Genomic DNA, 23,412 nt, shown 5'->3' with positions numbered 1-23,412 from the left:
CGACAAGAGACAGGGGTCTACATGAACTGTCTGGTGGTGGGTGCGGAGAGGGCACTCAGTGGAATGGAGGGCCTGGTCCCAAGATGGAATCTGGATGGGGGCCCAGGGATGCTCAGTGACCCTTGAAGAGGGGGAGTGGGCACAGTGGGGAACGTGATCCCAGGTTTCAGCACCAAAATGAAGGGAAAGCGAGGAATGAGAGATGAAGACCAGGCAGCGATCACAGAGAGTTTATTTGTCAGAGCTGACAAAGGCCATCTCTCCACAGGAGAGAGAGGCTACGCAGGCTGGGGTGCAGGAGGCTCAGGAATCAGAGCCAGGGGGTCCTAATGCAGGGGGTTAGGGGTGGGGTCGGTGTGAGGGAGTGGGGAGCCTTTCTCAGAAAGGCCCTTAGACGGGAAAGAGGAACTTTTTCTTTAAAATGGTGGTTGTCACTTAAGATGACCATCCAGATGCTAAGCAAGGACCTTAAAGTACCTTTGTTTTATTTGCTTTATTGTGGTGCTGAGTATGGAACCCAGCGGCTGACACATGCTAGGCAAGGGAGCCACCACTGAGCCCCAGCCCCAGCCTCCCCAGCTGCTTCTCCCCTCTCCATCCCCACCACCCCCGCCCCTGTCCTTTTTTTTTTTTTTTTTTTGGTACTGGTGATTAAACTCAAGGACACTTGACCACTGAGCCACGTCCCCAGCCCTGTTGTGTGTTTTATTTAGAGTCAGGGTCTCACTGAGTTTCTTAGTGCCTCGCTGTTGCTGAAACTGAGCTTTGTACTCTGGATCCTCCTGTCACAGCCTCCTGAGCTGCTGGGATTACAGGCATGCACAACAACACTTGGCCTCTATTTTGATTTTTAATCTAGAAATAGTACAAAACAATGGCCTCCTGGAGTTTTTTGACCCCCCCATAATTTTACTACCACTCATGTGAAAGTGACCCAGGGCCTCCATGATGTTGAATCATGGTTAAGCACAGATCCTATTATACTAGACTGATCAGCAGCATTTGACCCAGGTGTTCACTCCTTCCTCTTGGAAGCACTTCAGCTCACCGGACACCACGTTCTCCTTGTTTCGCCATCTATCGCTGGCCCTTCCTCTCCAATGTTCTTCGCTGTTTCTTTCTCATTCTCCATCCTGCCAACTTGAGTGGCCTACAGGGCAGATCTTTGGCCCTCTCCCCTGCCTGTGCTCACTCCCTCCGTCATCTCTTCTCCTCCTGTGGCTTTAAGAATCCGCTATTGTGGGTGACCCCCCCACATTCCTACCTGCAGAGCTGCCTGCACTCTCTCTTACATTCAATCCACCTTCAAAACATCAGCTATACATTCAAAATGCATACAAAGCCAGGCGTGGTGGTGTATGCCTGTACTCCCTGCTACATAGGGGGCTGAGGCAGTAGGATCACGTGACCCCAGAAGTTTGAGGCTGGCTTGGACAACATGGACCCCATCTCTTAAAAAACAAAAATCTAGGTGTAGTGGTGCTGAGAAACTGATGTGACTCTATTTTTGAAAATGAATAAATAACAGCAGCTTCTACCTCAAGGTCTGTCCTAAGGAAGGGGGCGTGACCCTTGTCCTTGGAAAAACCCACAGAGCACTCCTAGGCACATACCCACCCTGCTGAGTTGTTTGTCTGTAAACAACAGGTGTCCCTGGCTCAGTCAGGCTAGGTGAGGACCCACAGCAACCCCCTAGCAACCACCCATCTACATGAGACAGGGAGAATACTTGGGATGCCAGATGACCCCCCAGTAGTTTATGGTGGTTGATAACATATTGGGAAACCATGTAGTTCAGCACATACACCCCTCGTGGCCTAAACCAATCAGTTCAAACGAATCCCCCTTTTGTACTAGCCAATCACCCCTACCCAACTTGTTCCCGCCAGTGAATGTGCTAATCAATGTTAAGAGTTGTTCTTTGACTTTCCCGCAGTATGGAATGACTTGCTGTGTGATGTTGTGATGCATAGAGTATCCCCCCAAAAACCTATAAAATCTCACTGAACAAGGTGACTGGGACTCACTCCCTGGGACCACTGCATCGGAAATGGTTGTGAGTCCAGGCTCAAACTTGCAATATAGACTCTTGTTTGCTTGCATTGAATTGGGCTCCTGGAGGTCTATTGGGGTCCCACGAATCTGGCATGACAGTGCACATCTATAATCCCAGCAACTCGGGAGGCTGAGGCAGGAGGATCGCAAGTTCTAGGCCAGTTTCAGTAATTTTAGCAGGACCCTGTCTCAAAAAATAAGTGCCTGTGGGGTGGGGGATGGGCTGGGGATATAGCTTGGGAGTAAAAGAGCCCCTGAGTTCTAGCCTCAATACCAAAAAGAATAAATTTAAAAACCCAAATTATTTTTTTTAATATTTATTTTTTAGTTGTGATTGAACACAATACCTTTATTTTATTTATTTTTATGTGGCTGAGGATCGAACCCAGCGCCTCTCATGTGCTAAGCGAGCGCTCTACTGCTGAGCCACAACCCCAGCCCCCAAATTATTCCTTCATAATTCTGGAGGCTAGGAATACAAATTATGATTATGGTTTGACCTGATGGGGTAATCAGGTTATGAAGTCAGCCTATTGGATTGTGGTCAGTCTATTTACAGGAAAAGTGGACACATAGGGCTGGGGGTGGAGAGCACTTGCCTAGCATGGCTGAGGCACTGGTTCGATTCTCAGCACTGCATGTAAATAGATAAAATAAAGGTCCATTGACAACTAAAAAACATTAAAAAAAAAAAAAAAAAAAAGGACACATTGTGTCAGAGGTGAGGATGGTTTAGAAAAGCCACCAAGGGAAAGGCCTTTTCATTCTGAAAGCGATAACAAAAGGCTCTTGTTTTTGTACCCTCAGTCCCCCACAATCGTTAATGTCTTCATGCTTGATTATCTGCCTCTTTGCGCTGTGGGAATCGTTTTAGGGTGTCAGGAAGAAGCTGTTTATTGTGTAATTTAGACAATTTATTCTGCCAGAACATCGTTTCATTTACCGTGTGTTTCACCCGAGTCTGGCCCATTGTATCTTTTGTCATTCCTGCTCCTGGAGGACTATGAAGCATGGAAAGATTCTGTATGGTGTCTCTATTGGCCCAGGCCCCTTTCCCTCCTGTGTGTTCCTTGGTTGGCGTCTGTGGTGCGGGCAGATCTCACAGCACGGCTAAGCGTCTGTCTGTCTGTCAGGTATTCTCTGTGCAGTCCGCACCCTAAGAAGCCCCCACCACGGGCACGTCTGCTGCCCTGTGATCCCGTCAGTGTCCTTGGTCTATCCACCAGATTGACTGACCCTAGGTTAGCTTTTTATGTTGTTTGCCAGGTTTCAACAACAGCAAAGCTTGGCAGATTTGAAAGATTTTTTGACTTTTTTTTTTTTTTTTTTAACTTTTGGGAGTGTGTGGGGTATTTTGTTTTCCATTCTGAGGATTTAACCCAGGGGTGCTCTACCACTGAGCTGTACCCCAGACCTCCCCTTTTTTTTGAGACAGGGTCTCACTAACTTGCTGTGTCTGACCTTGAATTTGCCATTCTCCTGCCTCAGCCTCCCGATTGGCTGGAATTATAGACATGCACCACTACCACTGTGCATGGTTTATATTTTGCTTTTTATTTCTATTTTTTTTGGTACTGAGGATTGAACCCAGGGGTGCTTTACCGCAGAACTACATCCCCAACCTTTTTTCACTTTCTTTTCTCTTTTTTTTTATTATTTTAAAATTTTTATTTTATTTAGTTTTAGTTGGACCCAATACCTTTATTTTATGTGGTGCTGAGGATCCAACCCAGGGCCTCGCACGTGCTAGGTGAGTGCTTTACTGCTGAGCCACCACCCCAGCCCTCCTTTTCATTTTCTATTCTGAGACAGGGTCTCACTACGTTGCCCAACATGGTCTTGAATTTGTGATCCTCTGGCTCTGCCTCCCACGAAGCTGGGATTACAGGTGTGGGCTATGGTGCCCAGCCGTTCTTGAGTTTTGTCTTGTGGGATATTAACAACTTCTGCCAATATATGGGCAACAGAAAGGGGAAAAAACTGTCTCCCCACATGATTTGATGTTGAGAAACCTTGCTTAATGTTGCTGTCATGGGAAGACTATGTAATTGGAAGTCAGACAGACCCTGGGTTCAAATCCTGACTCTGCCACTCCCACTGGAACAAACCCAAGCACCCTGCTTGGCCTGTGTGCATCATGCATGCGTGAGCCCTCTGAGGCCAGAAGGGGGCGCTTTCTCCCATGTCTGGGAAAAAACTCAAAGGTGGGCTCTCCCAGCCTCCCAGGCTAGGTGTGTGCTTCTCCTGTTGACCTTCTCTTCACGCAGCTGGGTTCTCTCCAGACTTCAGATTTCAGCCCGGACAATTCCTCCTCTGGGAAACCACACTGCTCCCCACTTGCTAGTTATGTAACATCTCTATACTTAACATCTTTGTGCCTTAGTTTTTTCATCTGTAAATTGAAGTTAATAGCGCCTACCCCCGGCATTATGGTGAAGAATAGATGAAACAGTCATGCAAACAACCCCTACCAACAGTAAGCACTCAACACATTTTGTTATTAAGTGTTGGTTACTTACTGATTTTATGAACACATGTTTAGTTTACTATTCTATGACTTCTCTGCCCAGGTGAGGGGGTGCCCCCACTCTCTGTTCCCATAGCCCTGGTTCTTTAACACCAAACTGTACTCCCCCCGCTTTTTTTCTTTTTTGCAGTACAGGGGATTGAACCCAGGGCCTCCTGCACGCTAGGCAAGCGCTCCACCACTGAGCCCCTTCCACAGATGAAGCTTTCACAAAAGCCGGGGGCAGAGAGATGCGATGCCCTCAGTGCACCAGCCCATGCCGAGGCTCAGCCTTTGAAGTCCTGCTGCCCTAGTTTACAGAATAAAAAGTGCACATGGGTGAGGAGAGCAGCTGTTCTTCTCCCCAGTGACCTGGAATAGAACGAGACAGAGCCCTCGACCGAGGTGCCAAGAGCTGGGCTTCCAGGTGAGCTGCCACCTTCCTGGGTGTCCTGCAGCCTCCCCTTGTGTTTCTGGGGTGCATGCAGGATTCCTCATTCCTCACCCCTCGTTCTTCCACTGCCCCCTAGAGGGCATTTTTCTCTAGCACCAAAGATGCCAGTCAAGTTCCACTGAGGATGGATATAGTTAGATAACACCTCCTTCTCTCCTGTGTTCAGTCCCGTTCTGGTTTAGATATGAGGTGTCCCCTGAAGGCTCCTGTTAGACAGTGCAAGAAAGTGCAGAGGTGAAGTAACTGAGCTCTGAGAGCGCTAACCCAATCAGTGTATGAATCCACTTGAATGGATTAACTGGCTGGCAACTGTAGGCGGGTAGGGTGTGGCTGGAGGAGGTGGTGCCCTGGGGACCTGCTTTTGTCCCTGGTGAGTGAGCGCTCTCGCTGCTGGCTGTCATGTCCTGAGCTGCTGTCCTCCACCACACCTTCCCACCATGACGTCTGCCTCACCTCAGGCCAGAGCCATAGAGTTGGTCCTCTACGGACTGAGACCTCAGGAACCATGAGCACCAAATAGACTTCTCCTCCTCTAAACTCGCTCTTGTCAGGCCTTTTGGTCCCAGTGGCGAGAGAGCTGACTGGAACATCTCTGGGGCTGTGGCTCGGGGTAGAGGCCCCGGCACCACAGGACAACACCGAGGATGATTCCAGAGAGTTCGGACATGGTGCCATTTCAGGGAGCTGGGATTGAGGGACCCGAGGGAACACTATGGACAAGAGGCCAGAAAAGAGCGGTCTGGGGCGGTGACATGTGAGCCGTGACACAATGACCTGCAGATACCAGCCACAGAGGGGATCTGCTCCATGTGGCAGGAGCGCAGCCCGTCAAGGAGCAGCCGCCTGGTCCCCTGTTGCTTCTGCACGTGCCGCTTCTCTGGACCCTCAGAGAGGCTCCTTGGGCATCTTCAGCCTCCTGCAAGCTCGGTCCGAAGGCCAAGGCCACAGCTCTCCTGGCCTGGGGCCCTCTCTAGAGGCCCGTGACTGGGCCGGATCTGAGTTCCTGGTTCCTGTCTGGCAGGGGGTGAGCCGAGTCCTCCCAGCCTCCTCTCCCAGGGCTCCACTCTGGCCCCAAATCTCCATGGCAACCCTCGACACAATCCCGTCCCACAGGAGATGGGTCTAGAAGGGGGAGCCCAGCGACCACAGTGCAGAGGCCACAGTCACTGGTGGACGTGCCTCCCTGTCCTTGTGTCCTGCCAGCTGCCCCACTAGTGGGCCAGGCCCGTCCCCGTTGCCCCAAGGATCTTCAGGTTGCCCGCTGCTGGGCGCACCATTGCTGGATGGCCGCCTGTGGGCTGCTCCTGCCCAGGAGGCTGCTCCTGCTGGGGATGGCCGCCCTGGCTGCGTCTGCTCCGGAGACAGGTGAGTGTGGGCCCAGCCAGGGCACCCAGGAGGCTCAGCCCCGTCACTCTGGAGACTGTGTCCCCCCAGTCCACACTCAGCCCGAGGGACTGGGCCCCCTTGAGTGGGAGGGGCTGGGAAGCCCTGTGCCCGGTCTTGCTTGGTATCCCCACGTCCACCCCAAACCCTTCCAGAGGCCAGAGCTCCAAGTCACCCAGAAGCAGGGGCCTGGGGGCAGGCAGGACAATTGCTTGAAATGCAAACTATCGTGGCTTGGGAATCAGGTGTCCCTGCACCCTGCTTGTGACACGTCCCTGCCCCTCCTCATCCTTCAACCCTCCAGGTCTCGGGTCCTGCAGCAAAGGGCTGGGTAGGCCTGGTGGTGAGGCAAGGCCTGGGGTGAGCCGGGCCCTGGTTTCTACCTAGACCTAAAAAGGACAAGACAGGACAAGCGTCAGGGACCACCCTGTGCCTACACGACGAGGTCCCCCATACCAGGCCCTCTGCCTGGCACAGGGAGTGGCCCAATCGACCACTCTTTCCTTTTTCTTCCTCTGTTTTTTCTTTTCCCTTCCTGATCCTAGAGAAGAACCAGGGCCTCGCCCAGCTAGGTGAGCCCAGTTCCCCTGAGCTCTGCCCGCCCGACCTTTACAAGGTCATTCTACTTTTATTTATATAAAAAACTTATTTCTGGGGACTGAACCCAGGGGTGCTCTACCACTGAGCTACATCCCCAGCCCTTTTTTGTTTTTTATCTTGAGACAGGGTCTCACCGAGTTGCCCGGTTGGCCTGGCACTTGTGTCCCCTGCCTCAGCCTCCCAAGTCACTGGGTTCACGGGCTTGTCCGCCACCCCAGCTCCAATTTCCTCACGTTTTAAATTTGATTTTTCTTATTTATATGCAGTGCTGGGAATCGAACTCAGTGCCTCCCCAACCCTAGGCAAGAGCCTTAGCACTTAGCCCCGGCCCAATTTCTTCCCTTTCTGAACTCCCTCTTTCCAAGGCAGGCTCTGACTCTAGCGGGTCTACACCCTGAGCCCAGGGAAAGACCTCCTCCATGAAGCCCAACGTCCTGGCTGGTCCTGGAGCACCCACTGGAGCTCCTGCCTTGCTGGGGCGACCCACCTCCTCTTCCATCCCTGCGCATAGAAAAATCATTGTAGTGTGGACACTTACACATTTTCTCATATAATCCTCACAATTAGATGGAGATGTTTTGGTCTGTAAGTAACATACTGCATGGAGCTTAAAGGTAAAGACACTGTTTTCCTTAGGAGAGGCTGAAGCTAGACGCAGAGGCGCACACCTGTAATCTTGTTAATTGTGGGGAGGCTCAGGCAGGAAGATCAAAAGTTCGAGACTAACCTCAGCCATTTAGTGAAACCCTGCTCAACACAAAACATAAAAAAGACTGGGACTGTAACTTGGTGGTAAAGCAAGACTGGGTTCAATCCCCAGTATTAAAAAATAAATAGATAAATAAAAATGGCTGTAGGTGATTCCGGAGCTAAGTCAGCAGTTCAACTGTGTCGGCATTTCCCTGTGATTCTCACCACCTCGCCTTGTAAGATGACTGTTGCAGCTCCAGACATCACACCCTCAATCAACTGTTTCAGAAGCCTGAAGAAAAAGGGACTCCTCACCACACACCACTCCCTCTTTTTTATGGGGAGGAAAACCTAGGAAACTTAGGGTCTCCCAGCAGATCTTCCTTCAATCTCATTGTTCAGAACCAGGTTATGAGCCCGTTCCTAAACCTGGAAAAGAAGATTAGGAGTATAAAACTAAGTCCCTTTAGCACCCAAATGTGTCCACTCCATCCCTGAATAAGGTAATAGTAGTAGCTGACACTTAAGTATCTCTTATTAACTGCCAGGTGCTGACCCGACCCCTGACCAGTCCCTGTCCACAATCCTTTGGTTGCGATTCCAACATTCACAGTGCAGCACTAGGCCGGGACTGGCCGGCGGCTGTGGACCGCCCCTGTCTGCCCACTTGGGGTGACTGTCCGTGGGGGGGCGCTGGAGATGGTGTTTGCTCTCGGAGAACTGCTGCGGACGGCATTTGACTGCAGCTTAATAGAACATACATACATCGCGTTAATTTCATTTTTTCTGTGCTGTGGACAATTCTGAAACACACCCAGGGCTGTGGGATAAGGGGCTGTGGAGTTGAATTAAATTAAACCGCTCAGTCCTCACCAAAATTCTGGGATTGCTTAATCATCCTCATTTTCCCTGATGAAACTGAGGCTCGGAGAGGGTGAGGCACTTGCTTGGGGTCACAGAGGGCTCAGGTTTGGAATTGACCCGGGGTTTGCCTTTCCCCGCAGCCGACCTGGTGGACCTGTGCGGGCAGGCGTGGCGCGGGGAAGCGCTGCTGCTGCGCTCGCACTCCGCGTCGCGCAAGTTCTACTTCGTGGCTCCGCACACGGACTGCGGGCTTTGGATGCATGCAGCAGCCGCAGGCGACAGGATCCGCTTCCAATTCCACTTCTTCCTGGTCTACAGCCTGACCTCGGGGGCCCGGGAGCCCAACGTCTCCTCCCTGGCGCCCGCAGACCCGTGCGCCCCCGGCTCCTACCTGCAGTTCTACGAGGGGCCGCCGGGAGCGCCCCGGCCCCTGGGGCCTCCCCTCTGCGGCCTGACCATCCCGGCCCCCGTGGCATCCTCGGGAAGCTCCCTAGGGCTGCGCCTGGTCACTAGAGGCCGCCAGCCCCGCGTGGACTTTGTGGGTGAAGTCACCTCTTTCCGGCTGGGTGAGTTGGGGCTGAAGGGCAGGAGAGGGCCCAGCACACGGGCTGCAGAGAGCAGGGCAAGGTGGGGGCACAGAAGGTGGAGGGCTATGGGTCCAGACAGAGGGTAGGAGGTGGTGACCAGGGGGCAGGGTGGGGTGTCCCAGTGAGGGACATTCCAGACCCAAAGAACCCCGTGAATCTGGCTTCCACCAGATGGCCGCCCTACAGCTGCAGGCACAGCCGTGCACACTCACCCAGCTCACCGAGTGCACACCCCACCCTCCACCACGCAACACACCACTCACGTCCTACACACCCATGCACAGGCAGTACCACTTTACACACTTAAACGAATCACACACTGGTCCTCTCTCCTACTCAGCCCTTCAGAGGTTTGCAGAGGGCATGGTCAGGCCTCTGGTGATTGCAAATAGTGGACCCACACTCAAGCAACAAGGGCCCCTGGGAGGGGAAGTTAATGGTCCTGGTTCATTAAGCACCGTGTGGTCCGCTGGGCTCCGGCAGGCCTCACAGCAACTCTGCTGGCCAGTGTTATTATTATTTTTTAAATTTTTGAGATGTTCTCACTACCTTGTGGAATTTGGCCTCAAGCTTGAGATCCTCCTGCCACAGCCTCCCCAGGCCCAGGGATTATAGGCACGTGCCACTGCACCTGGCTTCTGGCCAGAACTGTTACCCTCACATCATGGGTGGGAAGTGGCCCAGAAGGTTGGGTGCCTGAGCCCTCCCCATCCACAAATCAGGCTGCTGGCCTTTCATGCTAGAGGCCGTTCTTTGGTTTAAACTGAGTTTGAGGCTTTAGCCCTGGCGGGTTCTCCTAGGACTGCAACCACCTGCTGCTGTCCCATCATCTGCAGTGATGGTGAGCAGAGCAGCTCCCAAAGCCTGGAAGCCTTATGGCCATCCCCAGGAAACCCCCAGTTAGAGGACTAACGGGACCGTGAGCACTTTCGCGCCAGCACAGGGTCAGGAAGAACCAGGCTTTGACAGCGGGCCCTGGGCAGCCCTGTCACAGTGAGCTGGTGGGAACTCGCCCACCCTCGCCGTCTCATTTGTCCCCTTAGTCAATGTCTCCTTTCTTCCTCCCTGGAATTGCGCATGCTCTGAATTTCGGATTTTAGATCCCCTTTGCTACCACAGTTGCTGGCTCTGGGATAAACTATATGAGAAACATATATTTGAACCAGGGATTGAACCCAGGGGCGCTCAGCCAATGAGCCACATCCTCAGCCCTTTATATTTTTTATTTAGAGGCGGGTTCTCACTGAGTTGCTGAGGCTGTCCCTAAACTTGTGATCCTTCTGTCTCAGCTTCCAGAACTGCTGGAATTACAGGCATGTGCCACCTCCCCAGCAACTTCATGAAGTACCCTAGATCCCTGGGGCCATGACCAATAGCGTCCTGTCGGCTCTAGGTGCCCAAGCTCCTGTCCTGTTACAACTCTCCTGCGGTGGGGAGGACATCAGCTGCCTCTCTCACTTCTGTGGCCTTGCGCCAAGAAAGTCACAGCTCTTCAGCGTTTTGGAGGGGCTCCAAAAACCAGGATATTAAGGAATTGGATCCAGGAGTTCAGGCGCTGTCTCTGCGTTCCCTTTCTCCGTCCGTGGGTGCACGGTGTGAGTCTGAGTGGTTTCCATCTCAGGCAGCTCCTCTTTGACTTGGCAACAAAGTGACCCTGTAGCTTCAAGTCCACAGTCACCCTTACAGCTCCACCCTCGGGAAATAGAGAGTTCTGGCAAAAGTCCTGAGGCCAAATCTGATCATGGGGCATGTGTCCATTGATGCAGCCAGAAAATGGAATGCTCTGATTGGCCAGGCCCAGGTCCCATGTGCAACGGCTGAGTGTGGTAATGGTCAGTCCCAGGTGAGCTAGCTTCGTCCACTGCACGGGATGCCACATGTGCCAACCTGGCTGCCTGACCCTGCGCAGGGAGTCACGCCGTTCTCTGCCGTGTGCAGGTTTGTTCATTAATGAGTATTAGCTGAGCACCTGCTATGTGCTGTGGGCTGCCCTTGGCTTTAGGGATAGAGCAGTGAACAAAAAAGTAGCTCCCTGCCCCAGCAACTGACCTGGGTGGGGAGAGACCATAAGCAAATCAGCCAGTGAATCTGCTCTGCAGATGCAGCAAGTGCTGCAGAGGACCCAAATTAGGAGGGAGGGAGCAGTATGGGTGAGGGGGTGGGCTTCCTCAGGATGGGAAAGGCTGATGGTAAGGTTACACTTGAGTGATGGGAGGAGCATGAGTCAGGGGCTGCCAGGGGAGAGAATTCCAGAGGAGCTGAGGGCAAGTGCAAGGCAAGTGTAAAACCCAAGGGTTTGCTGGGGTGTGAGGCTCACTGAGAAACTCAACGTGTGTGCACACGTGTGCAGACCCACCCGCACCACCATGTGCCAGTGTTAATTAATGAGCACAGGATTTAGAACCAGCTTGCCTCAGACTTACATACAAGCTGTGTGACCTTGGTCAGGGGACTTAACCTCTCTGTGCTTCAGTCTTCTTATCTTAAATGGGGCCAACAGCAGTATCTACTCCATGGGTTTGCTGGGAGGACTAAGTAAGCTGGGGCGAGACGCTTAGAACCCTGCCTGGCACAGAACAGAAACTCAGTGTTAGCTGCCACCGCCAGTGGGCTCATCCTCATCCATCTGACCCCTCCTGCTCCTGTCTGGGTGCTCCTGACAGCCCTCTGCTCACACCCCCATCTCCCTACAGGGCCACACACCCTATGGATCCAGGATCCTCACCTGGCTGTGCTCTCTCTCTCCAGGACCCTGTGGAGCCTATTTCCGCTGTCAGAATGGCAGGTGCATTCCACCGAGCCTGGTGTGTGACCCCTGGGGCATGGACAACTGTGGCGACGGCAGTGACCAGGGCTCCTGGCCACCAGCCAGCTGTAGAGGTCAGTGACGGGTGTGGCCTGGGCCCTGCAGAACGGCTGCCAGGGAGGCTCTGGGGCAGGAGGTGGGGAGGCAGGAGGCAGGGGAGCCCCAGGGAGGGCTGAGGAGTCGGGCAGCAGCAGAGCTGGAGGCCGGAGCAGGCAGAGCCGGAGCAGCGCCGAGAGGAGCCAGTTCAGCGCTTGTATGTGATGGCTAGTGGCAATCGTCTCGGATGGGCCCTGGCACCGGCGACATCAAAAGGAGAGGTGTTCTGTGTAATTGGAACCGGGGGCCTCACCCGTCTGTCCGAGGGTCCTGGGTTCATCACCCTCGAGACACTTTCAAAACCATCAACGTGGAGACCTGAGGTCTTGGAGAGTCCGTGTCTCGCTCAAGGTCACAAAGCCAGAGACAAGACTCCAAGGCTCTTCTCCAGAGCTCTCAGGATCACCCCTCGCCTCCGGCCAGGTCTCGGCTTAACTCTTCTTTTTTTGGCACCAGAGATTGAACCCGGAGGCTCTTAACCACTCCCCCCGTTTTTAGATATTTTACTTAGAGACAAGGGCTCACTGGGTTGCTTAGGGCCTCGCTAAGTTGCTGGGCTGGCTCTCAACTCCTGATCCTCCTGCCGCAGCCCATGGACTTTCTGTCCGTCTGTCCTCATCCCTCCCCCGTCCCTGGAGCACCTGGGGCTGCCTGGAAACACTGTTCAGATGAGGGGAGAATGAAACGCTCCACGCCTCTGGGTCATTCTCTGTGAAATGGGGGATACGCCCATTCAGAGCCGGCAGGAGCTGGGGGGAGGCACTGCGGGGACAGGGCCCTGCAGAGCACGGTGCTTAGGGCACAGAAGGTACTTGCTTCGCCTGTGCATTGTCCCCTCCTGAGAAGGAGCTCCGGAACCAGGCTGGGGGCGCCAGGGTCACTCCAGGGGAACTGGGCTGCACGAAATGACCTCACAAGAGACAGAGGTACCTTTTTCTTTGGGTCCTGTGACTGCTCTGCACAAAGAGAGAGAGAGAGAGAGAGAGAGAGAGAGAGAGAGAGAGAGAGAGAGAGCGAGCGCACACATACACACACACACACAGGCACGCGTGCTGACCCCTTTTATTGAGGAGAAACCATTCAAATGAAGAGCAAGGGGTCGGGTTCGAGGGGGCTGAGTCTAGCAGGTTGACTGACATCTAGGAAGGCCACGCCCAAGGGCACAGTAAGAGAAGGGGACACACAAAGGGCGTTTCCATGGAACATTCTATCCCAAATAGGGCAAAGGGGCAGGATTACAAAGGAACAGGTGAGTGTGGCTCAATCCAGGGGTGACCTGCCTACACCTGAAGACAGGCCCTCAACTTCCTGGACCAGGACAACGTCCAGGTCACTGCGAAATGTACTGATAGAAATGTAGCGACCCGGGCTAGGGCTGTAGCTCAGTGGAAGAGTGCTCGCCTGGTATGTGACGGTCAGAGCCTCTCACTCAGAGTGGCTCCCACATGGGGGCGTCCAAGCCCCCTCCTCCCCTCCCACTGTGTGACCTTGGCAAGAGACTTCAGCTCCGAGGCTCAATGACTTTCGTTGCCTGTAAAACGGAAGCACTCAGGCCAACTCAGAGGCCACAGGAGGAGGTGCCCAGGAGGGGCGGTCCCTTGTGTGCTAGCTGTCACTGCCCACTACAGGTCCCTCTGCAGTACCCAGATGGACCAGGAGCACACATGACAACGCCTCTGAGCCCATGGCTCTCAGCTCTGCAGACCCCCTCCAGATCACGGCCGAGACAAGCCCCCCAGGAAGCGGGGACCCTGCCCAGGAGGACGCAGTTTTGGAAGGTAGACAGACAGATGGCTGTTGGTGACGTGCATCCCTGCTCTTCCCTCACTTGTCCCTGTCCAGGTGAGGGGGACAGGGCTGTGGGCCCAGGCTGTGGCTAACTGGACTCCCTTTTCCGTGGCAGGCCCTGGGTTACAGGGGATGGCGCTGGCCTCCTCTCTGCTGCTGGCCTCTGCTGGCCTCCTCGTGGGCCTCCTGTGGTGCTGCTGCTCCCTGGGCTGGCTGGCCTGGGAACCTGGGGTCCATGGCCTTCGCCTCCGACGCAGTGCACCCTGCAACATCTGCCACACGGGTCCTGACCGGGTTGCCCCTGGGGGGCTACGGCAGAGTGGGCTGGCCTTCCAGGATCGGGAGACCGTCCCTAGAGAGGCTGTGGGGGTCTGGGGACGAGTGGGCTCTGGGGCCAGACACGCCCTGAGCTCCAAGTCCTGGCTGGCTGGCGGCCTTGGACAGGTCAGTCGTCCCTCTGAGACTCTGTCTACCCCTCTGGAGAACAGTGCAAGTCCCGCTGCCCGGTCATGAGGGCCACAGGAGGTAAAGCACACACAGTAACTGGTCCCGTGGCGTGGGGAAGGGGGACAGCTGTGCTGTGGCTCCTATCTGTGGGATCACGGAAGGGTGCAACTCCAGGGCAGGGAGGGTTTGCTCACCGAGGTCACCCTGCTTCACTCCAGGGTCTCTGTGGCCCAGCTCTGCCCACCCTGGCCCACCCTCAGGTGCAGCCCGGTCAGGACTGGTCAAAGACACAGGAGACCCCTGGCGGGGATAGCACCGTTTATTAAGAAAAATCAAGACAAAGACCACAGCAGGGTCCCTTGTAGGACCCTGAGGCCAGGGGTCCAATGCCACAGTCCAGGGCCCGCTGACCCCGCTGGGTCCTGAGGCTCTCAGGTGGGCAGCGCGGTCACTTCCCCTCCTCTCCCTCCAGTCAGGAGTCTCGCTTCCCCGCCCAAGGCACTGCTCCTCCTGACCAAAGGCTCCCCCACATCCCCTGGGCCTTCACCTCCAGATGAGTGGGGGGTGTGGCCTGGTGTGGCAGGCGGCCTCTCAGGGTGGCCTCTGCGGTGGCAGCTGCCAGTGAGAGTTGGATGGGGTTTCCCTTGCAGCCCCTGAGGGCAGGGCCCTGGGCTGGGTGTTGGGGTGGGGTGCAGGCCGGAGGGCTTGGGGGGAGGCTGCCGGGGCAGGTGGCCCTCTGCCTAGGAGGAGGCAGTTCTACAGCGGGCACTGAAGAGCTCTGGGGAGAGGTGGGCACGGCCACTGCGGCGCCTGCTCTTAGGCCAGGTGGTGAGCTAAGGTTTGCTCTCTGTGGAAGAAGGGGTGCCCAAGGGCGGCCCAGATGGCACCCCAACTCTATGATGGGAAGCCCCCTGTGGGCAGGAGAGTGGGGCAGTTCCACCCAGCTCCGTGCCGGCCCCGAGTCCTGGTGGCCTTCGGAGTCCTACTCCCCTCCTGCCCGCCTGCCTGCCCACCTGCGGCCTGTCCACATGTGGGGGGTGGTGTGCCCACTCCAGTCCAGCCCAGGGCGTAGCAGCAAAGCGTGGCATTGCCTCGGTTTCTTACAAAAAATTCACCATAATAATATTAATAATAATATACTCCATGTGGTCGGTGAGGGCACTGCCCGGAGTCCGTGTGGGGCAGCAGGTGCCTAGGAGGCACATGGGCCTGTGTTGGCCCCCGCCTGGGCGCGGTGCTGCAGGTCCAGGGGCTGCGGGGGTGGTGCGCCAGGCCCGGCGGAGTGCAGGACCAGATTCTTGATACAGCCCGTGATGCCCGAGGAGAACCTGCCCCCCGTCAGCGCGGCCACGTCCGGGGCTCCGCCTGTGGGGAGTGGAGTAAGAGGACCTGTTGGCTGCAGAAGCCCAGGAGCCCAGCAGGCCAGGGGACTCCAGGGCACTCCAGGGGACTCGAGCATTGCAGGGGGCAGCTCCCTCCCCCGCCGGCAGAAGGCCCAGCCCGGGACTTACCAACGTAGACGCTGCCTTTGGTGTTGACTGCCACATTAGGGCCTGGGGACCGCCCACTGACCAGCTCCTCGCCATCGACCTGGATGGAGCCTCGCCGGCCCTCTCTGCGGTGGAACTCGGTCAGACCTTCGCCCCGAATTCCCAACCACAGCAACCCGCCCCCCGGGCAGGCTCCAGACAAGCCCCCGCCTGCTCCCAGCGCCTCCCTCTGGAGAGCAGGCCAAGAACCCCGGCCGAGCCTGCTCCAGGGTCTTCCCTCTCGGGGCCTCCGCCTCCAGGGCCTTCCCTGAGCCTGCTGGGAGCCGCCCCCTGCGCCACACTCGGCCTCCCAAGCTCAGCGCTACCTCTCTGGGCATCATGGGCATCCTGTCCCCTTGAAGCACCGTGGACCCTTATCTCCGGTGCCCACTGGGCACATCCTTACCGCAGTGCCGTCACACGATGCCACTCGCCATCATTGATGGGGTCCTCAGAGACCAGGCGGGCCTCCCCGCTGCCTAGCTGGTAGCTGTGGGACACAGGCCGTGAAGGCATGAGCTGGGGCAGGACTGGAGGTGCGGCTGGCAAGGGCGGGCACAGTGTTGGGGGGGCTCTGGGAGTGGCAGCTGCCTGTGGGAGGGGCCAGGACTCACCTGAAGACCAGGTGCCCATTCTGCAGTCCGAGGCTGATGAAGTCTTTGCTGTGGCTGGCTTCGCCCACCTCCTGCCAAGGAAACACAGGTTCTCTAGGGTCCCCAGCCTAGAAAGCCGAGGTCCTCTATGGCCGTAGCCTTTACCTTCCTCTCTCCCCTCTGCCCCGGCCTCCAGAAGGCCAGCCTCTGCCCAGGAGTCCCGAGACTCAGGGCCAGTGCCCACTCACCACGCCCTGCCAGAGCAGGAGGCCGTTGGCCGTGCTGGTGCGAACCTCCAGCTCCACAGTCTCGGGTGCTTCAGGCAGGCTGTGGCGGAGGGGAGGGGGAGAGGACAGAAACCTGAGATTCCTGTCCTCCCCCTGGGTCTGCAGGCTGTCCCAAGCAACACCTTCTTACCTCCTGGAGAAGACGCGGCTGGGCAGGGAGAGGAAGCCGTTGTCATGGAAGTAGGCTCCGTACTGCCCGGGGGCATCTGCGGGGTGGGGTGGGAGTGGGGAGATACCTGCTCCCATCAGGTCCCCAGGGGTTCCCTGACCCCCCCTCCACCCCACTGCCGGGGGCTCGGACCCTGCAGTCCCTGATACCCAGACACCTGGGCAGGCAGAGGGGCCATCAACACGGATCGGGGTCTGTGACCTCGGAGGGGAAACTCTGCCTCTCTGTGCTTCTTCCTGACACTTCTTCATCCAGGGATGGAGGGGACCAACCAGAGCAGTAGTAGCGGGGCCTGTGACTTGCCACTAATACTTGCTTATCACCTTAGAGTAGCCATTTTGTTTAGCTGCAAATGTTTTAAAATATTGTTTCTGTTCCTGCTGTTTTGGAAAGAGCGGTAGCTCTTCCGACCACCACAAGACCCTGCTGTTGAATGTGCTAATAAAGAAGCACGTTGTTGCAAGTCTAAAAAGTGGTTTGATGACTTCATTTCAGTCTAGCCAGTTTCCTTTGAAATCCTGTTTCTTATGTCCTGCAGCTGCCAGGGTCCATGGCGGGTGGGCCCGATCCCTGTTGACCAGGGTCTGTCTGACTTGAGCCCTCAAAGCCCCACAGCTCCTGAAACCCTTAGTCCTCAGCAAACAGGGACAGCTGGCTGCCCCAGTCCCTGGCCCCGGGCTGTTCCGAGCCCAGGTGATCCTTGGCTTACAGGTGGGAAGCCTGCAACCTGGGCCCGCTGGCTCCAGGGCCACACCACCCCAACACCACCCACTCAGACCCACCGGCAAGCCAGCGGGCAGCACAGGCCTGGCAGGTGCAAGGGCAGGACACTCTGCTACTCTCCACCAAGCACCCAGGATAACTGCTCAACTTGTGATCCTCCCGCCTCGGCCTCCAGAGCCACTGGGGTTACAGGCGCACAGCACTGCGCCTGGCCTTTTCTCGGCTTTTGATTAGATGGCCCTTGAGCGTACGGGTTCTACCTTCTTCATCTTATATTTATTGTTCCCAGGGCAATGGGGGCAAAGTGATTGATGTCTGTTGATTGCATGAATACAGAGGAGAAAACCTGAGTCAGAGTGGTTCAAAGGCCTGCCTAAGGCCATCTTGCCAAAAATGAATGGGGCGGGACCCTGGTCTGTGTGGCTCCTCTACTTTATTCTACCCATCTGTGCCTGGCAAGTCCCTCCAAGGCCTGTTTTTCTAGGTGGAATTGAGGGTGTGGGTAACTGGAAGACTGAGGCTGAAGGGACAATGGCTGCTCTGGCTGGCCACAGCAAGTACATACCGTTACCCCCACTGCCTTCAAGATGCCACTCGGACTCTGCCACGTCAAGTCCAGAGCCTGTGGGGGAGGGCAGGTTCTAACTGGTGGGTACAGACACCTGGGGTGTCCAGCCCCTGGGCCCCAGAGGGAGGTGGACAGAAGCCAGGCCTGGTACCTTGTTGGCAGCGTGGGCCAGAGAAGCCAGGGAGACAGAGGCAGCGGGTGCCCTGGCAGGTGCCCCCATGCAGACAGGGCTCCCGGAGCTGGCAGGGGTTCTCCTCGTGCTCACAGAGGTCTCCTGCAGGCCAGGGCAGAGGTGGGTAGGTGGGCAGGAGCTAGAGGTGCCGCTGACCACCTGTGTCCCCAACGCCCCGGGCACCTCTTGCACCTTTGAAGCCGTCTTGACACAGGCACTGAAACTCATACTCGCCAGCGGGCATGCACGTGGCGCCGTGCTGGCAGGGCTGGCGCTCACAGGGGGAGCTGTCGTAGCACTGCCCGATGCCCTGGCTGCCCAGGAAGCTGTAGGTGAGGTCCAGCCGCTTGCCATTCACAGACACCTGCGGGCACAGGGACATGGAGGGACTAAAGGGATGTAGATGGTTGAGGCAGCAGAGAGAAGGGCACAGCCGAGGGCAGCTGGGAACCAGGTGCCAAGAACACCCGTCCACCCTGCCGATGCCCAACACGGTCCTTCCAAGTGGGGGTTAGCATTCCCATACCTACGTACATAGATAATTTTGGTGGGGTACCAGGGATTGAACTCAGGGGCACTCGACCACTGAGCCCCACCCCAGCCTTAATTTATATTTTAGAGACAGGGTCTCACTGAGTTGCTTAGCGCCTCCTCATTGCTGAGGCTGCCTTTGAACCCACGATCCTCCTGCCTCAGCCTCCAGAGCCGCTGGGGTCACAGGCTGTGCCACCATGCTGTCTATTAGTCTATTATCCCCATTTTATGGGAGGGGAAAACCAAGGTGCAGGGGGGAGTGGAGGGAGGGTGGCCCCAGGACCAGGGCTAGCTGCAGGTTGGCCCAGTCTGTCCCCGCCCCTCCTGCTTGTCCTCACAGGCGGTTCCTCACCTCGCCCACGCAGCCGCGGAAGTGGGCGCTCACGTTGGCAGCCGGGGAGAGCGGCACTGAGGGCTCCACGCCGCCCAGGTAGAGGAGGGTGTGCAGGTTGAGGCCCTGGCTCTTGCCGGGGGAGGAGCGCAGCACGGGGCGCCCGCCGTCCACCCGCAGGCTGCCGTCCTTGTTGAGACGCTCTGCGGACGCGCGGTGCCAGCGGCCCAGGGCCAGCGGCTCCGAGCTTCGCAGGACAGCCAGGCCTAGGGAGAGCGCCAGGTGGGGCTGGGTACCAGGGTTCTGGTCCCCCCACATACAGGGGAGCTTCTGACCTCCTCAGGGGCTGCCCATGGAGGAACCAGGGGCTGCTGAAGGCCACACACGGGAAACGTGCAGGAATAGGGGCAGTGGCATGTTGGTTCCTGAATTTGCTCCTTAGTGCCTCCTTGGGGCACGAGAGCCAAAGAGGGCACAGGGCTTCGCGCCCAGAGCCTCACCTGCATTTGGTACCAGGTACTTACCTGACCCCAACTCATAGCGAAACTCCAGGTGGCCGCCGACCATGGCCAGGGACACAAAGTCCTCCACAGGCCCGGCCTTCCCCCCACTGAACAGCAAGATGCCTTCAGGTGCCAGCGGCTTAAACTTGACATCCAGGCGCAGCTCGTGGTGTGTGTTGGTGAGGGCGGGCAGCGCCAGGTAGGAGCCAGCGCCCGACATGGACGGTGTGGTCACTGTCACACCTGCAGTGGTCACAGGTCAGCCAGGGGCAGTGGGGACAGTGGAGTCCCAGGTCTTACCCAGGACAGCTACTCAGTCTTACCCTGGGACCCCAGTACCCCTAAGTCCTCAACCCAGAGGCTCAGGAACATGTGGCTGCAGTGCCTAGCAGCCCTGGCCCTGGGGCAGCAGATCAGACTGTAGGGACCACCAATAAGTTAGGCATTCTGGGTGGGGGCGCAGGTAAGGGTTCAGGCTGCAAGCATGAGACAGCATGGCCAAGGGATCTGAGATTTTTTTCTTTTGGGTGCTTAACCACTGAGCCACATCCCCAGGCCTTTTTTATATTATTTTTTAGAGACAAGGTCTCACTAAACTGCTGAGGCTGGCTTTACACTGATCCTCCTGCCTCGGCCTCCTGCGCCACCTCACCCAGCCGATCTGAGGTCTTCCGGGGAATAACTATCCCCTGCAGGGCTCAGTCTGGCCTCTGAGTGCCTGGCCAGCTTCCACAGCCATCACTGAGACCCTGTGGGTGTCACACCTGATTCCACTCACCTTCCTCACACCTCACCCCCGAGCGACCCAGGTGGCAGCGGCAGGTGTAGCCTCGGCCATCGGGCCGGTTCACACAGGTGGCGTCCGGCCCACAGGCCTCTGGGGAGCACAGGGGCCATGAGGACACTGAGGTCTGAGCCCTGTCCTTTGCACCCTGGGGGCTTGGCTTCCTAGGACCAGGCCAGCTGAGAGGGCCGCCCAGGGCGTGAGGGAGAAGGGATGGGGCCAGAAGAGGCTGCGAGGCGGGGACAGCCGGGCGTGAAGAAGTGACTGTGTCTGGGGCTCTCTGAGATTGTACTTGGCCACCGCCCCCGCAAAAAAAAGACCACGTTTGGGTAACTGTGTAGGGTGACGGGCTCCTGGGTAATAAGATGGGGAGGTGGCAGGGACCCAGGAGCAGTGACCGGCCGGGGAGAGAACCTGGGGGGCTGCGAAGGGAAGAGTTCAGTTCCTGGGCAGGAATGGTGAGAGGTGGAAGCTCCCCAGATATTGGGGAGGGGGTGGGTACAAAGGGGCAGCAGGGGTGGAGGCTAGCACCAGGGTGACGGTGACGGGCAGGGCGGGGCACGCACCGGGGTGGCAGTGCAGGGCCTGGGAATGCTCGCAGCGGCTCCCTGTGAAGCCAGACAGACAGATGCACACGTAGCTGCTGCTCTCCGAGTCCTGGCACTGGCCCCCGTTCTGAAAATCAGCCCCCAGAGGTCAGTCCAAGGACGCCCCCGTCCTTCCCCCCTCCCTGCAGGACTCAGGGCAGCCGGGGGTGGGGGGTATGGGCATGGCAGGACCTGGCAGGGCCGGTCCCGGCACGTGGGGCAGTGGGAGATGCCGTGCGCAGTGAGGTTGAGGTCCTGGAAGATGGTCTCCTCACCCTGGATGCGCAGCTCCCGGACACAGCCTGGGGGCAGAGGGCAGCATGAGCCGGGGGCCACAGCCACCGTGCCCCGAAGGCTCCTGGGGGTCCTGCCTTACCTACGAAGCCGCTGCTCAGCCCTGCGTGGGGGATGGCACCGTAGTCGGGGTACCCGCCCAGGTACAGCTCCTCGTTCAGGTCCAGACCCTGAAACTTGCCCTGGGAAGGTGGGGGCGTCAGGGGCGGCCGACGGCCTGGGCAGGGGAGGGCAGGGGGCCAGGAGTGGGGGGCCTGAGTGGGGGGCTGTCGTCTCACCTGGGAGGTCCCATTAACTGGGGCCAAGTTGCCCACAATCAGTGAGCCCTGGGTGAGGCTGCGCAGCAGGGTCACCGTGTGGAACTGGCCCAGGGCCAGCGGGGTGGGGTGGCGGATGGTGGCCATGCCAGAGCCTGCATCAAACCTGCTCGGTGGGCAGCGCCAGGGTGGGAGAGAGGAGGCACAGGGCTTGTAAGGAGGGCTGCTCCTGTTCGTGCCTTGTCCTCCGGGCACTGCCCCAGCCAGCCTGTCCCTTTCCTTCCCCAGGTCTTCCTCCCTCTACCCTTTGCCCAGAGCTGTACCCAGCAGCCCAGAGCTCAGGCTGTTCCCGGCTCCAGGACCCGCAGCCCCGCCTGGCTTCACTGCTCTGGGTCTTTCCGAGACGACCTTGCCTTTCTGCTCATGGCTGATGGGGATGGGTCTGCAGGACCAAGGTCCTGGATCCAGTCCCCGGGGAAGAGGGGGAGGGTCTCACCGGAACTCGGGTCTTCCGCCTACGAGGCCGAAGGAGATGAAGTCGGGCTGCCTGCTGGCCAGGCTGGTGGGGCTCCCCGGGGTCCGCTTCTGCCCGTTGTACAGCAACATCCCTGGGCGGGGACAGCGTGTCACCATAGGCTCCCGTCACACCCGCCTTCCAATGACCCAAGCTCCAGCGCCTTTCTAAGGGACTCTGGCCCCTCCTCTTGGCACACCTCATGTGGCCAGAGACCTCTCACGGGATGTGGGCCCTACACTGAAGGCCCTACTGCGAGCCGCTAGACAGACAGAAGCTGGCGTCATGCACCCGGGAGCTTCCACCTGCAGGAGGCGAGGGACCAGAGACTCACCCGAGTAGAGAAGGAGGCCTGGCCAGGGAGAGTCAGAGACCCGGGAGAGACGAGAGAGAGAGAGGAGGAATGGGTGAGAGATGGCAGAGGGAGAAGGAGCAGAGACGGGTCAGGAGGGTGGGCACTGAGGTGCCAATGGCAGAGAGGCTCTGGGAGGCGGGGATAGCGCAGAGGAGGAGCGGTGAGGAGAAGAGGCAGGAGAGGGTCCCCCGAGCAGGGGCCTGTGGCCTGGGGGCTCTGCAGATGTCCCCTCCCAGAGGGCAGGACTGGGGGTTGCCACGGGTCCCCTCCCAGGCCAGCCCCAGATCCACTCTCTGCTGCTCACCATCAGCTGAGTCTGGCCGGAAGGTGACCTTGATCTCAAACTTCCTGTAGGCATCCTTGATGGTGGGCAGCGGCAGGAAGGAGTGGGGGGTCTGGGTGAAGTAGGGCACCACCCGCTCTGTGGGCACAGAGTACGTTAGGATGCCCTCCAGGGAGTGGGTGGGGCACTGTCCACTCTGGGGGCTTTGTCTCACCTGGGACCTGCAGGTGCGCAAAGGCTTTGACCTTGCCCTGGCGGTTGGTGGCGGTGCAGACGTAGGTGCCTGCGTCCTGGGGCCGCACGGAGGGCAGCACTAGCATGTGGTTCTCCAGGCGGCTATCGGGGGGCAGGTGGCCGTCCACCTGCAAACGTGGCCCTGAGCACCTGGCCTTGGCCAAGTCTGCCGTGGGTGCCTCCCGTCCTGCCCCAGGCCCACTTCACTCGCCAGGTACGCTCCAGGCCCTGGGGGTGCTGAGATGGCCAGTGAGGCAGCCCCTCCCAGCCCCTGCCCAGCATTTACCTTGCTCCAGGTGATGTCAGGAGTCGGGTAGCCGGAGGCCATGCAGGGGAAGACAGCTGAAGAGCCGGCGGGCACACGCACCTCTGGTGGTGTGGAGATCTGGGGCAAGGCTGGGGGGACAAGACCCGGCCAT

The 23,412-nt window shown here is 57.7% G+C and overlaps 2 protein-coding genes across 2 annotated transcripts in view; one reads left to right on the top strand and one right to left on the bottom strand.

Moving 5' to 3' along the window:
* The first annotated feature begins 6,298 nt into the window (after nucleotides 1-6,298).
* On the top strand, nucleotides 6,299-14,342 carry Ldlrad2 (low density lipoprotein receptor class A domain containing 2). The gene is made up of 5 exons (XM_076862638.2): nucleotides 6,299-6,380; nucleotides 8,693-9,118; nucleotides 11,888-12,019; nucleotides 13,670-13,819; nucleotides 13,945-14,342. Exons 1-5 carry the CDS (start codon nucleotides 6,299-6,301, stop codon nucleotides 14,340-14,342), a joined length of 1,188 nt encoding a protein of 395 aa, XP_076718753.2.
* A 235-nt stretch (nucleotides 14,343-14,577) lies between these two features.
* The window catches only part of Hspg2 (heparan sulfate proteoglycan 2), a 90,300-nt gene continuing 81,465 nt past the window's right edge, over nucleotides 14,578-23,412 (bottom strand). Inside the window, 20 exon segments of the mRNA XM_076861096.2 lie at nucleotides 14,578-15,641; nucleotides 15,788-15,891; nucleotides 16,212-16,295; nucleotides 16,420-16,490; nucleotides 16,647-16,725; nucleotides 16,816-16,891; nucleotides 18,143-18,199; nucleotides 18,297-18,419; nucleotides 18,510-18,681; nucleotides 19,204-19,448; nucleotides 19,707-19,928; nucleotides 20,464-20,562; nucleotides 21,036-21,144; nucleotides 21,249-21,358; nucleotides 21,433-21,532; nucleotides 21,629-21,773; nucleotides 22,104-22,215; nucleotides 22,781-22,897; nucleotides 22,974-23,121; nucleotides 23,280-23,389. Of these exon segments, the coding sequence (XP_076717211.2) occupies nucleotides 15,469-15,641; nucleotides 15,788-15,891; nucleotides 16,212-16,295; nucleotides 16,420-16,490; nucleotides 16,647-16,725; nucleotides 16,816-16,891; nucleotides 18,143-18,199; nucleotides 18,297-18,419; nucleotides 18,510-18,681; nucleotides 19,204-19,448; nucleotides 19,707-19,928; nucleotides 20,464-20,562; nucleotides 21,036-21,144; nucleotides 21,249-21,358; nucleotides 21,433-21,532; nucleotides 21,629-21,773; nucleotides 22,104-22,215; nucleotides 22,781-22,897; nucleotides 22,974-23,121; nucleotides 23,280-23,389 (2,456 nt within the window). The 3' untranslated portion in view covers nucleotides 14,578-15,468.

This window comes from Callospermophilus lateralis, chromosome 7, assembly GCF_048772815.1.
Source record: "Callospermophilus lateralis isolate mCalLat2 chromosome 7, mCalLat2.hap1, whole genome shotgun sequence".
In the NCBI taxonomy this organism is placed as follows: domain Eukaryota; kingdom Metazoa; phylum Chordata; class Mammalia; order Rodentia; family Sciuridae; genus Callospermophilus; species Callospermophilus lateralis.
This window is presented reverse-complemented; position numbering and strand designations above follow the sequence as displayed.